The 12,503-nt window shown below is 35.0% G+C and overlaps 1 protein-coding gene across 1 annotated transcript; it reads left to right on the top strand.

Annotated features, from left to right (window-relative positions):
* Positions 1 to 2,184: 2,184 nt before the first annotated feature.
* LOC130245380 (aspartate aminotransferase, mitochondrial-like) lies at positions 2,185 to 12,149 on the top strand. Its single transcript, XM_056478042.1, is given in 13 exon segments — positions 2,185 to 2,200; positions 2,355 to 2,460; positions 5,028 to 5,068; positions 5,071 to 5,183; positions 5,628 to 5,756; positions 5,858 to 5,917; positions 7,987 to 8,148; positions 8,309 to 8,372; positions 8,375 to 8,412; positions 8,608 to 8,758; positions 10,264 to 10,429; positions 10,511 to 10,661; positions 10,741 to 12,149. Coding segments are annotated over 13 exon segments (1,320 nt in total). The 3' UTR covers positions 10,864 to 12,149.
* Positions 12,150 to 12,503: the final 354 nt, after the last annotated feature.

Below are 12,503 nucleotides of genomic sequence, written 5' to 3'. Positions count from 1 at the left end.
TTAAACGGAGATTGTTCGTGCGTGCCAACAATGATGCAATGTGTGGAGCAACATTGACTCCAAGTGGACACTTGTTATAATTAGCACTATGTCGGTATGGCAATGATTCAATACAGTGGAAGTCTTGGATCTTACATTGCTACATTTTTTTCTGTTTTCAAACAAACTTGAGAACAACACAGCCTGCGAAAAATGTGATATGTGATAATATGATGATGGGGGGTCAAGTTTTTTGATTATGTTCGGCAATATGCCTCAGTGAACCAAATGTATAGCTTTAATTCAATTACATCCAATTTATTAATCAAACTTGTTATTATGTTTTAAGTGTTTTGAGGGATTTATGATATTAAATAAACCTTTAAATGGATGACCATGAAAGACTGCACGTATTGTTTATATCACTGTTTAAAGTCCATGTGCAAGAAAGTGAACAGAAAATACAAAATAGCATCTAGTTTACGGACACCTACAGTACAAATGCCTATGTTTACAAGAAACATATTTTGTGAACACTTACGCTGTTTGTTGGTACTTGCCCGGTTTTACACATTTCATACATTCACAATGGTACGGACCATTACAGGGGTGGTCTGTGGTCAAATTGTAATTTACGTTATCCATTATTTTAACTGTTAATATTGGTGGGATCATGCGTTAATTAGGGGCGTCTGTGTGTGTGTGTGTGTGTGTGTGTGTGTGTGTGTGTGTGTGTGTGTGTGTGCGCGCGCGTGCGCGTGCGCGTGTGTGTGTGGTAACTGTAACTAAAAATTATTCATCTATGGCATCAATAAACCCTGCTTTCCAGAACCTTGATTTTTAACAGTAAAGTGCAATGTGGAGCATTTCAAAACAGTATTGTGAAAAATGTATTAATGAAAAATTATTATGAAAAATATTATAAACAATAATAATGTTTAAATTTAATTACTTGTTGTGAATTTTTATTTTGATGATAATAACAATAAGAAGAAAAAGAAGAAGAAGGGGCAGCACAGTGCGCAGTGGGTCACCTCACAGCAAGAAAGTCGCTGGTTCGAGCCCCGGCTGGGTCAGTTGGCATTTCTGTGTGGAGTTTGCATGTTCTCCCCATGTTCGCATGGGTTTCGTCTTTCGGATGAGACATTAAACCGAGGTCCTGACTCTCTGTGGTCATTAAAAATCCAATGGCACTTCTCGTAAAGAGTAGGGGTGTAACCCCGTTGTCCTGGCCAAAGTCTCTCTATTGACCCTTATTCATAATGGCCTCACAATCATCCCAATCCACTGAATTGGCTCTATCACTGTCTCTCCACTCCACCAATAGCTGGTGTGTGGTGAGAGCACTGGCGCCGTTGTCCTGTGGCTGCAGTGGCATTATCCAAGTGGATGCTGCACACTGGTGGTGGTGTGGAAAGTGCCCCCTCATGACTGTGAAGCGCTTTGGGTATATGGCCATACACACTAAATGCACTATATAAATACACATTACATTTCCTCCAGGTGCTCCGGTTTCCCCAACAGTCCAAAGACATGCACTATAGGTGAAATTAATAAGCTAAATTGCTATAGTGTATGTGAGTGTGTGCAAGAGTGTGTGGGTGTTTCCCAGTGTTGGGTTGCGACTGAAAGGGCATCTGTTGCATAAAACATTTGCTGGATAAGTTGGCGGTTCATTCCGCTGTGGTAACCCCTGATTAATAAAGAACTAAGTCGAAAAGAAAATGAATTTATAAATAAATAATAATAATATTAATAATAATAATAATAATAATATAAGAAGAAGAAGAAGAAGAAGAAGAAGAAGAAGAAGAAAAAGTAGAACTTGCTCTTTCCCTATTGCTTATCATTTAATAATTAATGCACACACTGTTTATTGTCCTAATAAGTTTTTTTCACCTTTTGACCTATTAGCATTTTCTGCAAATTATAGTTTTGATTCAGGGGTGCCCAAACTCCAGTGTCCCAAAGGGCCAGTGTCCTGCAGAGTTTATCTCCAATCCCAAAGACAGACTAGAAACGTCCCTGGAACGTCTGTGGAAGAAAGTAAGAGCTAAACTCTGCAGACACAAGTCTGGTCACATCATGTAGTGTTCTTGTTTACCATTTTAAGACACATTATCAATATTTCATAAAATAAACTGCAGAGTTTCACTTTTTTTCTTTTATTTACAGATAAATTATTTTATTAATACTCCCGTCATCATGACAGGAATCTTAGGTATCTCAATCATCGGGTTCAGTCTCAGTACTATTAAAACTGCACTAACCTCTATTGTCCAGCAGCTCAGCAGCGCAATGTCCTTGAGGCGCTATAAACACACAAAGCAGAACACAAGTTCAACTTCACATACAACTGTGCGTTTGTCTTCCAGCAAGTCACCTGCGCTTCCAGCAATGGCCCTGGTTCAAATCCAGCAAGATTTTGACTAGTGTCGGGGCTCAGACCCCTGTTTTAGCAGTCTTACAGCTCCGGGCAAGGTAATTTGAGCCTATGTTTTTCTTGTGCAAAACACTCAGTTGACAAGTTAGCCTATGCTAGCGAATTAGCGGACTGAGCAGCACAGCACTGCTTAAAGTTACAGTATGACACTCTGCTGTAACACACGGGGATTTTAACCTTGTGCTTTTGATTCAGCGTAGTTTTTTAACGTATGCAGCTTTTGGGTGTTTAACGAGTGTTTGCGTCTTTCAGACTGACATCATAATAGCATGAGCTGCTGTCAAATGTCAGAAGTTATATAGTATTAACATACAAATTTGATACTTTGATAGTCGAACAGTTCCTGAGATCAGCAGACAAACGAGATATTTTTCATAATGACATAATGGTGTTCATAATGATAATAGTGATGATACATCAGGTTCAACCAGGTCTTGTTAGTTGCTTGCAGGTTGGTACAATAGTATCTAGCAGGACACTTGTATTTACCTAAACTTACTAAAAAAACAGAAGTGCCATTTTGTTTACTACAGGTATATATATATATATATATATATATATATATATATATATATATATATATATATATATATATATATATATATATATAAATATATAAATTTTGCATTCAATAGCGTTATTATGCATTTTGTTTTTATGTAACATGTATTTATTTTATCTTTATTTGTCAGTTTGCAGTTTGCTTCCTCATATTTGACCAATCACAACAGCCCATGCTCAGTCACAGACATGGTTGCATGTCTACATAAAACGCCTAAACAATAAATTATTGTCATTTGTTAATTTTTTTGCATTTTAATATTGAAGATAAAGCAGTAGTATCTCTTAAAGCAGAGAGAACACCAAATGCGCAATTATTAGCCTGGTTTTTATTGTAGTTTTAGTTTCTGACATTTAGAGCTGGGTTAAGATGGGCAGTATGGGAACATGACACATGATTGGCTCTGATGCTGAGGGTGGGGTGTTGTACACCTCTTTCATTGGATTACAGTACTACTTTTATGTGGGTGGGGTTTGGATTGGAATTATACTCCCATTTTACACCGGTAATTACAGAGATGACCTACTGTTTGCCTGTGTAAGCTAACAGGTTCTTTATTTAGAAAGACATGGCCTTTCTGAAACCTTGTGCCAAGAATCTATCAGGACAAATACAGCTATGCTACGTGCCTCAAAGGCATTATACTCCAGGTTTAAGTGCAGACATGACTGTAAGCCTCATTACTGGTGGTAAAGGAAATTTAGCAGTCATTCAAGCTTTTAATTACTTTCCAGTTGAAAAAAAAAACTAAAGCTCTGTAATGATAATCGCCTTATGATAAACTTATGAGAAATTTAATAAGATTTCCAAAGAATGGAGAGACATATTTGCTAATGAATGCACAATTTAGTTTTAGAGAAAGTGTAAATAAGTCTGTGTGTAACTGTTCAGGGTATTGAAATTCACCCTTTTGAATTGTTTGGAATTCATAGTTATAAGAGTCTTTGACTTCAGTTACTCTAAAAGGTTAATGGAGTTGTGAATTTAAAATGTTGAACTTTTGCATTTACATTCATGGCATATTGATCAATACAGTATGCTGCTCTGTGTTGGCCAGCGAAATGAAATGTTCAAAATCCAAAGTACAAACTTGAGGCAAGCCAGCAATGATATTCAGTCATTTAGAACTACCAAACTTACTTTAGCTACTTTCACAATCACATTGACTATATTTAAATGGACATCAGTAATCAAATTATTTGCCTTAATCTGAATAAGACAATAATATGATTAAGGCGTTTACATAAGTTGTTTTTAATGTTCTTTTCATGATACAGTTTATATGTTTTAACACATAGTTAAATTAACGTCATTACGTCACCACGCTTTCCAGAGTTTCATGTAATTTTGGGTGTTTCATTTTTATTTGTCCACTTTACCTGCAGTTTGCCACTTTCACTTTCATTCATGCATTTCCAGAATTTACATATCAGAATTTACGAATTGGCAAAAAAAAGTAGCTAAAATGTATGATTTTTGAGATGTACCACCAAACCCCACCCGTAAACTGTCATTGGGAGAAAATTTTACTAAAACGAATGAGATCATACAAATTTATATGAATTAGCCACTAAGTCAAAAAGTTACAAATCGTCGTGAGATTGTGTTTGTCAGACTGAAAATATATTTCTAGATCTGAGGTTTCCCAAACTTGTACCATGGTAGTTAAGCAAATTATGTCAATGCATTGTTGGAGGAAATAAGTAGTTAGTCAAGTTTCTTAAATTATTATTAATAATAATAATAAATATATCATGCCGCACTAACACTTTTAAACCGTGTTGTTTAGAGAATGGTTAGTAATGGTTATAACAGTTAGTTAGTGACATTGCACAGGTGGTGGACTGATAACTTCTGCTAATTAAAAATAACCAGATCAAAATAATGTCAGATTGTGTTACAAATAACAAAAATGATATCTATGGACTATGGATTATACGCTTAAATATGAGTGGTTACAATCAGATATGCAAAAAAAATTGGTTTGGATTGAGAATCTGAACAAGGTTTTTTTTTTTTTGCTTTCTTTTTTGTTTTCCTCAGCTCATGGTGGACTGAGGTACAGATGGGACCCCCTGACCCCATTCTGGTGTCACAGAGGCTTTTAAGCGGGACACCAACCCCAAGAAGATGAACCTGGGTGTTGGAGCTTATAGAGACGACCAGGGGAAGCCATTCGTCCTCAGCAGTGTTAGAAAGGTGCAATCTTAAATAGTTTAAAGGGATAATCCTGTCAGGGAAAATTCTGTCATCATTTACTCACTCTTGACTTATTCCAAACCAGTTTGATGTTGAACACTGGTAACTGGAAACTGGTAACCATTGACATCTATAGTAGGAAAACAATTGATATGGATGTCACGGCTACTACTTTTCCAACTTTCTTCAATGCACCTTTACTGTGTTCAACATCCAGATTAATTGTAGGGTGAATTCTCCCTTTAAACACACCTCTATTAAAAATGTACAAAAACTATATCATGATTTTGTCAGATTTTCCTGAATCATCTTGGCCACTTTTTTAATAGCCTAAAACTCATTTTATAGCATTTAAAACGCCAATTGTCCTTACTTCCTGTCAGCCAAATAAAGTTTTAATTTAAATCCCTGCACAAAACAAATGACAGATTTTGCTTTTGTCAGGCTGAGGCCCAGATTGCTGCTAAGAAGTTGGATAAAGAGTACCTTCCTATTGGAGGGTTGGCAGACTTTTCAAAGGCCTGTGTTCAGCTGGCTCTTGGACCTGATAATGAGGTCTTGAAGAGCGGCAGAGTAAGTACTTTAAAGCAAAACATTTTGAAAGGAAGTCTTTTGATTCTTGAAATTATTATTACTAGATGTGATTATTAATTGCCAGTTCTGTTTGCGCACAGAGCATCACTGTCCAGACTATCTCAGGAACTGGATCTCTACGTGTTGGAGCTAACTTTGTGGTATGTAACCAACATTGTTTTCAGCGATTTAATATGTAGTTGTAATGAAGCATAACAGCAGTGGAAGTAAATACTCAATCATTTTCTTTGTATTGCATAAAACTTTTCAGTATAGATTCTATCTTGGCTTTGAGATTGGTAGGCAATCATTTTATTTACTAAGCCATTACTAAAAATAATATTTTAAATAATGGCTTTCTTTTTAAATACAGTCCATTTTTAACAAACGCTAATGAGCTGAATCCAACATTCTAATCTTTTTGATAAGAAGTGTTTGAAAATTGGGGGAATAAATGTACAAATACAACACTGTACTGACATCCACTGCATTATTAAATCACAATCAAATTAATAACAGAAATATTAAACTGCTTGCTAAAAGTTGATGTTATAGTTGATGTACCGAAACTTTTTTTTAAATTTCAAAAGGTTTCAGTTTCATAATGTTGAAAACGAAGAGAAAATAATGTATTATTAAAGCTATGCAGCAGCTATTCACTCCTATGAAGCACTGAAGGATGTAATTCAGTCAGCGTCAAGTTTCTATCTTAGCTTTGGGATTGGTAGGCAATGTTTTTGTGTTTACTTAAGAATTTTATTTGGTAATGGCTTAATTTTGTTTTTAATTCAGTCCATTTGTAAATATTTTTTTAAAGAAGCAATGAGCTAAATCATAACATTGTAAACTTTTGATTAGAAGTGTATGAAAATCAAATCAAAATGAAAACAAAAATTAAGTACAAGACTGTAGTGACATCCATTGAATTATTAAATGACTATCATATTAATAAGAGAGAAGTGAAGTTTGTTTATTAACTAATTTCGAGAAGAGCATGTGCTTATGATTGATCACAGCTGGTCCTGCATTATCCAATTAATGATTCACCAATCAGACGATTTCTAACTCACTATAAATTACCAGTGTCTTAATTCAGTTAGAGCAAACGGGCTCTAGGATCTTATGAGCACAGGGCTCTCTCCTGGCACAGCATGCCAAACTCGCTTTATAATCAATTATCAGCTAAGTGTGAACTCTTGAAATATAAAACTATTTGTTTGATGTTGTTGTATTTATAGAAGCTTTTCAGGTTTCAAAATGTTTCAATTTCATAATTAGGCCTTTCACAATAATCAATATATCGACTTATCGCACAGCACACGGACATGAGCTCAATCATTTTTGGTGATGCATTATATATCGCCCATACATAACCAATTCTAGGAACATTTTAGCTGATTGTGCAACATTTAAATCTTTATTGGAGCTGTCAGTATGGTTAATAAACACTAGTATTTACTATAAATTACTATCGTATATTTTCATGTGAGTACCTGACAATTGGAAATAGATCTGGTAGCAGATATTGCAGCCTGTTACTTTTTAACTTGCACTTTTTTGTTAATATTTATTATTATTTATTTATGCATTTTCATATTTTTAATTATTAAATTGTTAAAATGACTATAATTAATTGAAATATTCTTAACAATAAAATATGATGACAAAGACTGTACTTGCTATCATAATTTCATTCTGGCATTATATAATGAGTGGCATAAAATGGTTTTAAAATGACGATAATATTGGTTATCACAATGTATTTTCGTGCAATATCTTGTACAAAAAATAGATATTGTGACAGGCCTATTCATAATGATGAAAATGAAGAGAAAATGATCTTTTATCAAAACTATGCAGCAGCTGTTCTCTCCCATAAAGCACTGAAGGATGTTATTCAGTCAGCGTCAAACTACTATCACTACTTATCAATGTTTTACTTTAAATATATTTTACAAAGTCATTTATTTGTGGAAAAGCTAAGCTTAATATTCAGCCGCCATCACTCCTCACTGACACATCTTTGTCTTTTAAATTGATACATTTCCTATTATCACAGTTAAAAATGATTGGTTGTGCTCCTCAATACATTTTAAATTAGATTTTGCTAAGCTGAGTTCGGCCAATGCTCTTAAAAAGATGTACTGTCGCATCTATTGCTATGTCTCACTATTGATTGTATGCAGGACACAAATAGTAGTCATAATTCTGTCTTTTTTTCTTTGTCTAGTCACGATTCCACAATGCATCCCGGGATGTTTACCTGCCTAAACCCTCCTGGGGCAACCACACACCCGTGTTCAGAGATGCAGGCATGCAGCTAAAGGCTTACACCTACTATGAACCCAAAACCTGTGGCTTTAATCTTAAAGGAGCCTTGGATGACATTTCAGTAAGAACTTTTCTTAGGTGTTGTTAATGTAAACACCTTACGTCTGCAGCATTTTAACTCTCCCTTCTGATCCATTTTTTCTGCATAGCAAAGCATACATGCATAAATGTTCCATCCCAAATTAAATCTGATTTATTTATTATATATTAATATCTTTCAGAAAATCCCTGAGAAGAGTGTGATTCTTCTGCATGCGTGCGCTCATAACCCTACTGGAGTGGACCCAGGCCTGAGCAGTGGAAAGAGATGGCCGCTCTGATCAAGGTAACTGGTTCTGGCATTAAATTAAAGTCCAAGCTGACCTCAGAAAAGCTACTTAGTGAAGTGGCGGAGAGAGATGCATTATCTTGTCAGTGCCTTATCTTTGACCAATTGGACTGATATAAGAATGGCATGTCTTCAGTCTCAAACCAATGGCTGTTTTTGTGATAATGCGATTCTTCTTTCTGGTTTTGACAGAAAAGAAATCTCCTGGTGTTCTTTGACATGGCTTACCAGGGATTTGCCAGTGGCGACATCGATCGTGACGCTTGGGCTGTGCGTTATTTCATTGAGCAGGGCCACAACATTCTACTGTCCCAATCTTTTGCTAAGAACATGGGCCTGTATGGTGAGAAAACATATCTTCACTAATCACATTATACTTTTACATATAAAAATAACCCCCAACTGTAAGAAATAAAAGCTGCACTACGTGAAGTTTATTTATAATCCAATTTCGAGAGGAGCATGTGCTTATGATTGATCATGGCTGGTCCTGCATTAGCTATTGCATGATTCACCAATCAAATGATTCCTAACTCATTATAAATAACCAGAGTTTATTACTTCAGTTATCTTCACCTTGCAGAATCCCCCCTTCCACCTTACACTACCCGCCTATGTAATTTTTTACCCGCAAAAGCAAATTAAGTACCCCTCTATGATGCCTACTTTAGTGAACAGAAGCTGCATAGGCTGTGGATAACAGAACTTTTTTTTTTTAAAAAGGCTGTGGATAACAGGCAATGAAGTTGTAAATAACATTCAGTTTGTTGCACAGTGCGATCGTTTGAGGGCCGTGCGGGAGGTTTCATATGCATGTATGTGTTTTTTTTTCTCACAGTGACAGCAGCCATGAGCCGCATTCGGAAGTGAAAGTGAAACCTGTGCGCAAATCATTTAAATGATCATATCGTATTTTACAGTTATGATTACGACAAACATTTGATGTTTTTTTTTTCATAGCGAACACAAAGTGTTGTGCATGAAAAGAAATGTTTACTTTGTCAGTATAACAACCCTAGCCTATATATAATGCAAGAAGGAGTCTGATAATGACAAAATTCTAATTTTACCAGTGAAAACAACTGGTCTAATAATGTTGTCAATAACAGATGACAAGCACATGTCTTAAACATAATAAATAAACTTTATAATTATGAATAGTTATATTCTGATGTTATCATTTTACTGTGAATTTAACAACCAGGACATATTGAAAGTCTGTTCAAGTCCACCATAATGACTATACAAAATTTAGCATTTTAATCAACAGTATACCTACACATAGGCCTTATATTATTATTGTGTTTTACCGTATATTTGAGAATTAACAATAATAATAATAGGCTAATCATATTTACCTTTATTTTACATTTACAGAATCGTGATCTTGATTTTAAGCAAAAAAAAACGGTGTTGAAAGTGATTCAAATAATTGTATATGTTGTCTGTGTTATAATAAACCCCTCCAAAAAAAGAGGCATTTTTCTTTTTGTAAACTCAAATTTGAAAGTGTACCTTTTAGGTTCTGTGTGGTCTAGGTTGCTGTAAAAAATGTTGTTGGTTCCTGCACATGTCAGTAATCATAGGGAAAAAGAAAAATATCTCTATCATAATCTACGCAAAAGTTATTCTATTCCAACTGATGAGACAACAGAACCACATATGGGGGTATTGGGCCTGTTTGGACCATTAAAATATAAAGAATGCTGTAGTAAATTGTCACGGACCCGGTACACACAGAGTTTAGAAGCAAAAAATCCTACCACTACATAAAAAATTTGGAAAATTAGACAAAATACTATTTAAGAATATGGTATATTAAATTGCTCTGTACCTTTGTGTCTTGAGGTGAGCGTGTGGGAGGCTTCACAGTGGTTTGTAAGGATGCCGAAGAGGCTAAGCGTGTGGAATCCCAGCTGAAAATCCTCATTCGGCCCATCTACTCCAACCCACCCATGAATGGTGCTCGCATCGCCGCCACTATCCTCAACACACCTGATCTCTACAAAGAATGGTGAGGCCACAGATTAAACACAGTCACCAAACGCAGCCAATGAGAATCAAACTGTACAGACATTTATTTTTATCCGGGTAGGCTTCAGGAGGTGAAAGGCATGGCCGACCGCATCATTAGGATGAGGGAGATGCTCGTTTCCAACCTTAAAAAGGAGGGCTCCACTCAAAACTGGCAACATGTCACTGACCAGATCGGGATGTTCTGCTTTACTGGGCTCAAACCAGAGCAGGCAAGTCAAATGAAAGTGCATTCTGGGTGTTTCTGATAAGGCCTCAGCTTTTCTCACCGACTTCTTTTCTTGTTGTCAGGTGGAGCGTCTGATTAATGAATTCTCTATATACATGACAAAAGATGGCCGGATTTCTGTGGCCGGAGTGACGTCTGCAAACGTGGAGTATCTTGCACATGCCATCCACGCTGTCACCAAATGAAGCTGGCATCAAATTTAGTGATGATTTAATGTCTGTCAGGACCAGATAAGACATAGGATGAATGTAGACTTCCAGTTCACTTGATTTGGCATTATTAATGGTAATACATGACTGTGAATATGAGCCCAGCAATAAATTAAGACAGGATGCTTCCTTTCAAAATGATAAAAACAAGCTTTAAGGAATATCGCTTATCATTGTTTCCTTTGTCGGAATTGATAAGAAGGTTTTTATGGTCTAAAATGTGCTGATACATCAAGTAACACAAGTCTAACATGATTTAAAAATCTTTTTCTTTTTCAGACAAATGACTCTGAGAATAATAACTCAATATGAAATAATAATAATAATAACAATTTTGAATAACCCATATACATACCGGATGTAACTGAAAGGAGTGCACTGATTTCATGTTTAGATGATCGCAAAATCTTTGAACAACTGTAGCCAGTCTATTGTGTTCATTTTACCTAGAAGTTCATAATGTATAACACTATTATCAAACTAATGTTTCAGCTTTTTAAGCAGTAACATGTTAATGACAACAAGGCACTTATTCTATACAGAGTTATTGTGAGTTTGCGACTAGCCATGGAAGTTTGTCCATAGTGTGTGCAATATATTTGTTCTCATGCAAATTGTCAGATTTATTTTTCTTTTTGTCTAGTACTTTAGTCACATGCAGATTGTTTCATAAATTACTAGGCATTAACATTAATTTTGTGTTTTGTTCTGGCCATTTAAAGGGATAGTTCACCCAACAATTTCTCACCCTCAAGAGCTTCTAAATTATTATTATTATTTAATTTTTTTATTTTTTTGAAGAGTGAAACTGGTACCCATAGATATCTAAAACGTTCAATAACTTCTGGTTTCAACATTCTTCTGAATATCTTCTTGGTGTTAAAATGATGATAATTACATTCTTTTTTGAGTGAACTATTAATTTTACTATCTCATTCATCATGTGTTAAACACACTGCATGTGAACAAAACTTAATTAAGATTCATTTTAGAATGAAAACCTATTTGAAATTGTAACTGATATATCAGTGGTTAATGATGCTTTAAGAAAAGCTCTCGCCGGTTTGAATCTTGATTATATGAATGTGCACCTTGTGAGGATTAATAAAACAAAAATGTTGAAGTATATATTTGTATAATTGTGTATGGTGTTCCTGAGGTTAACTGTATTTTCCCCAAAGTTCTTTAAAACAATGAAATGTCATGAGTGGTGCTTTATGAATTCTACTGAAATGAATAAAAGTGAGCTTAACAAAAACCTACATATTTTATTTTTTAATCGTGTTTCTTTTTCACATTCAATCGGTCCTATTGTCGTACTTCATAAAACATTTTTTTTTATTGCTTGAACTCAATACAAGAATTTCAAAACACCGTCCAAGGGATCATAGATGGATCTTGAAAAGGTCAATAATATACATAGTCATTAGAAAACTAGAATCACATACTTAATAACAAATAACATATTAGACAGAAAGGGAAAAATAATAATGATAGTATTAATAATAAAAAAATAATAATAAAATTACTAAATTAAATGAATGAAATTACAATGGCACTTAAATAACCATAAGTAAAGCTAAACTAAAACTAAAATCGAGGATCTTCATTAAACA

Source organism: Danio aesculapii, chromosome 18 (genome assembly GCF_903798145.1).
Source record: "Danio aesculapii chromosome 18, fDanAes4.1, whole genome shotgun sequence".
In the NCBI taxonomy this organism is placed as follows: domain Eukaryota; kingdom Metazoa; phylum Chordata; class Actinopteri; order Cypriniformes; family Danionidae; genus Danio; species Danio aesculapii.
The sequence above is the reverse complement of the archived record's forward strand: the minus strand, read 5'-3'. Positions and strand labels throughout refer to the sequence as shown.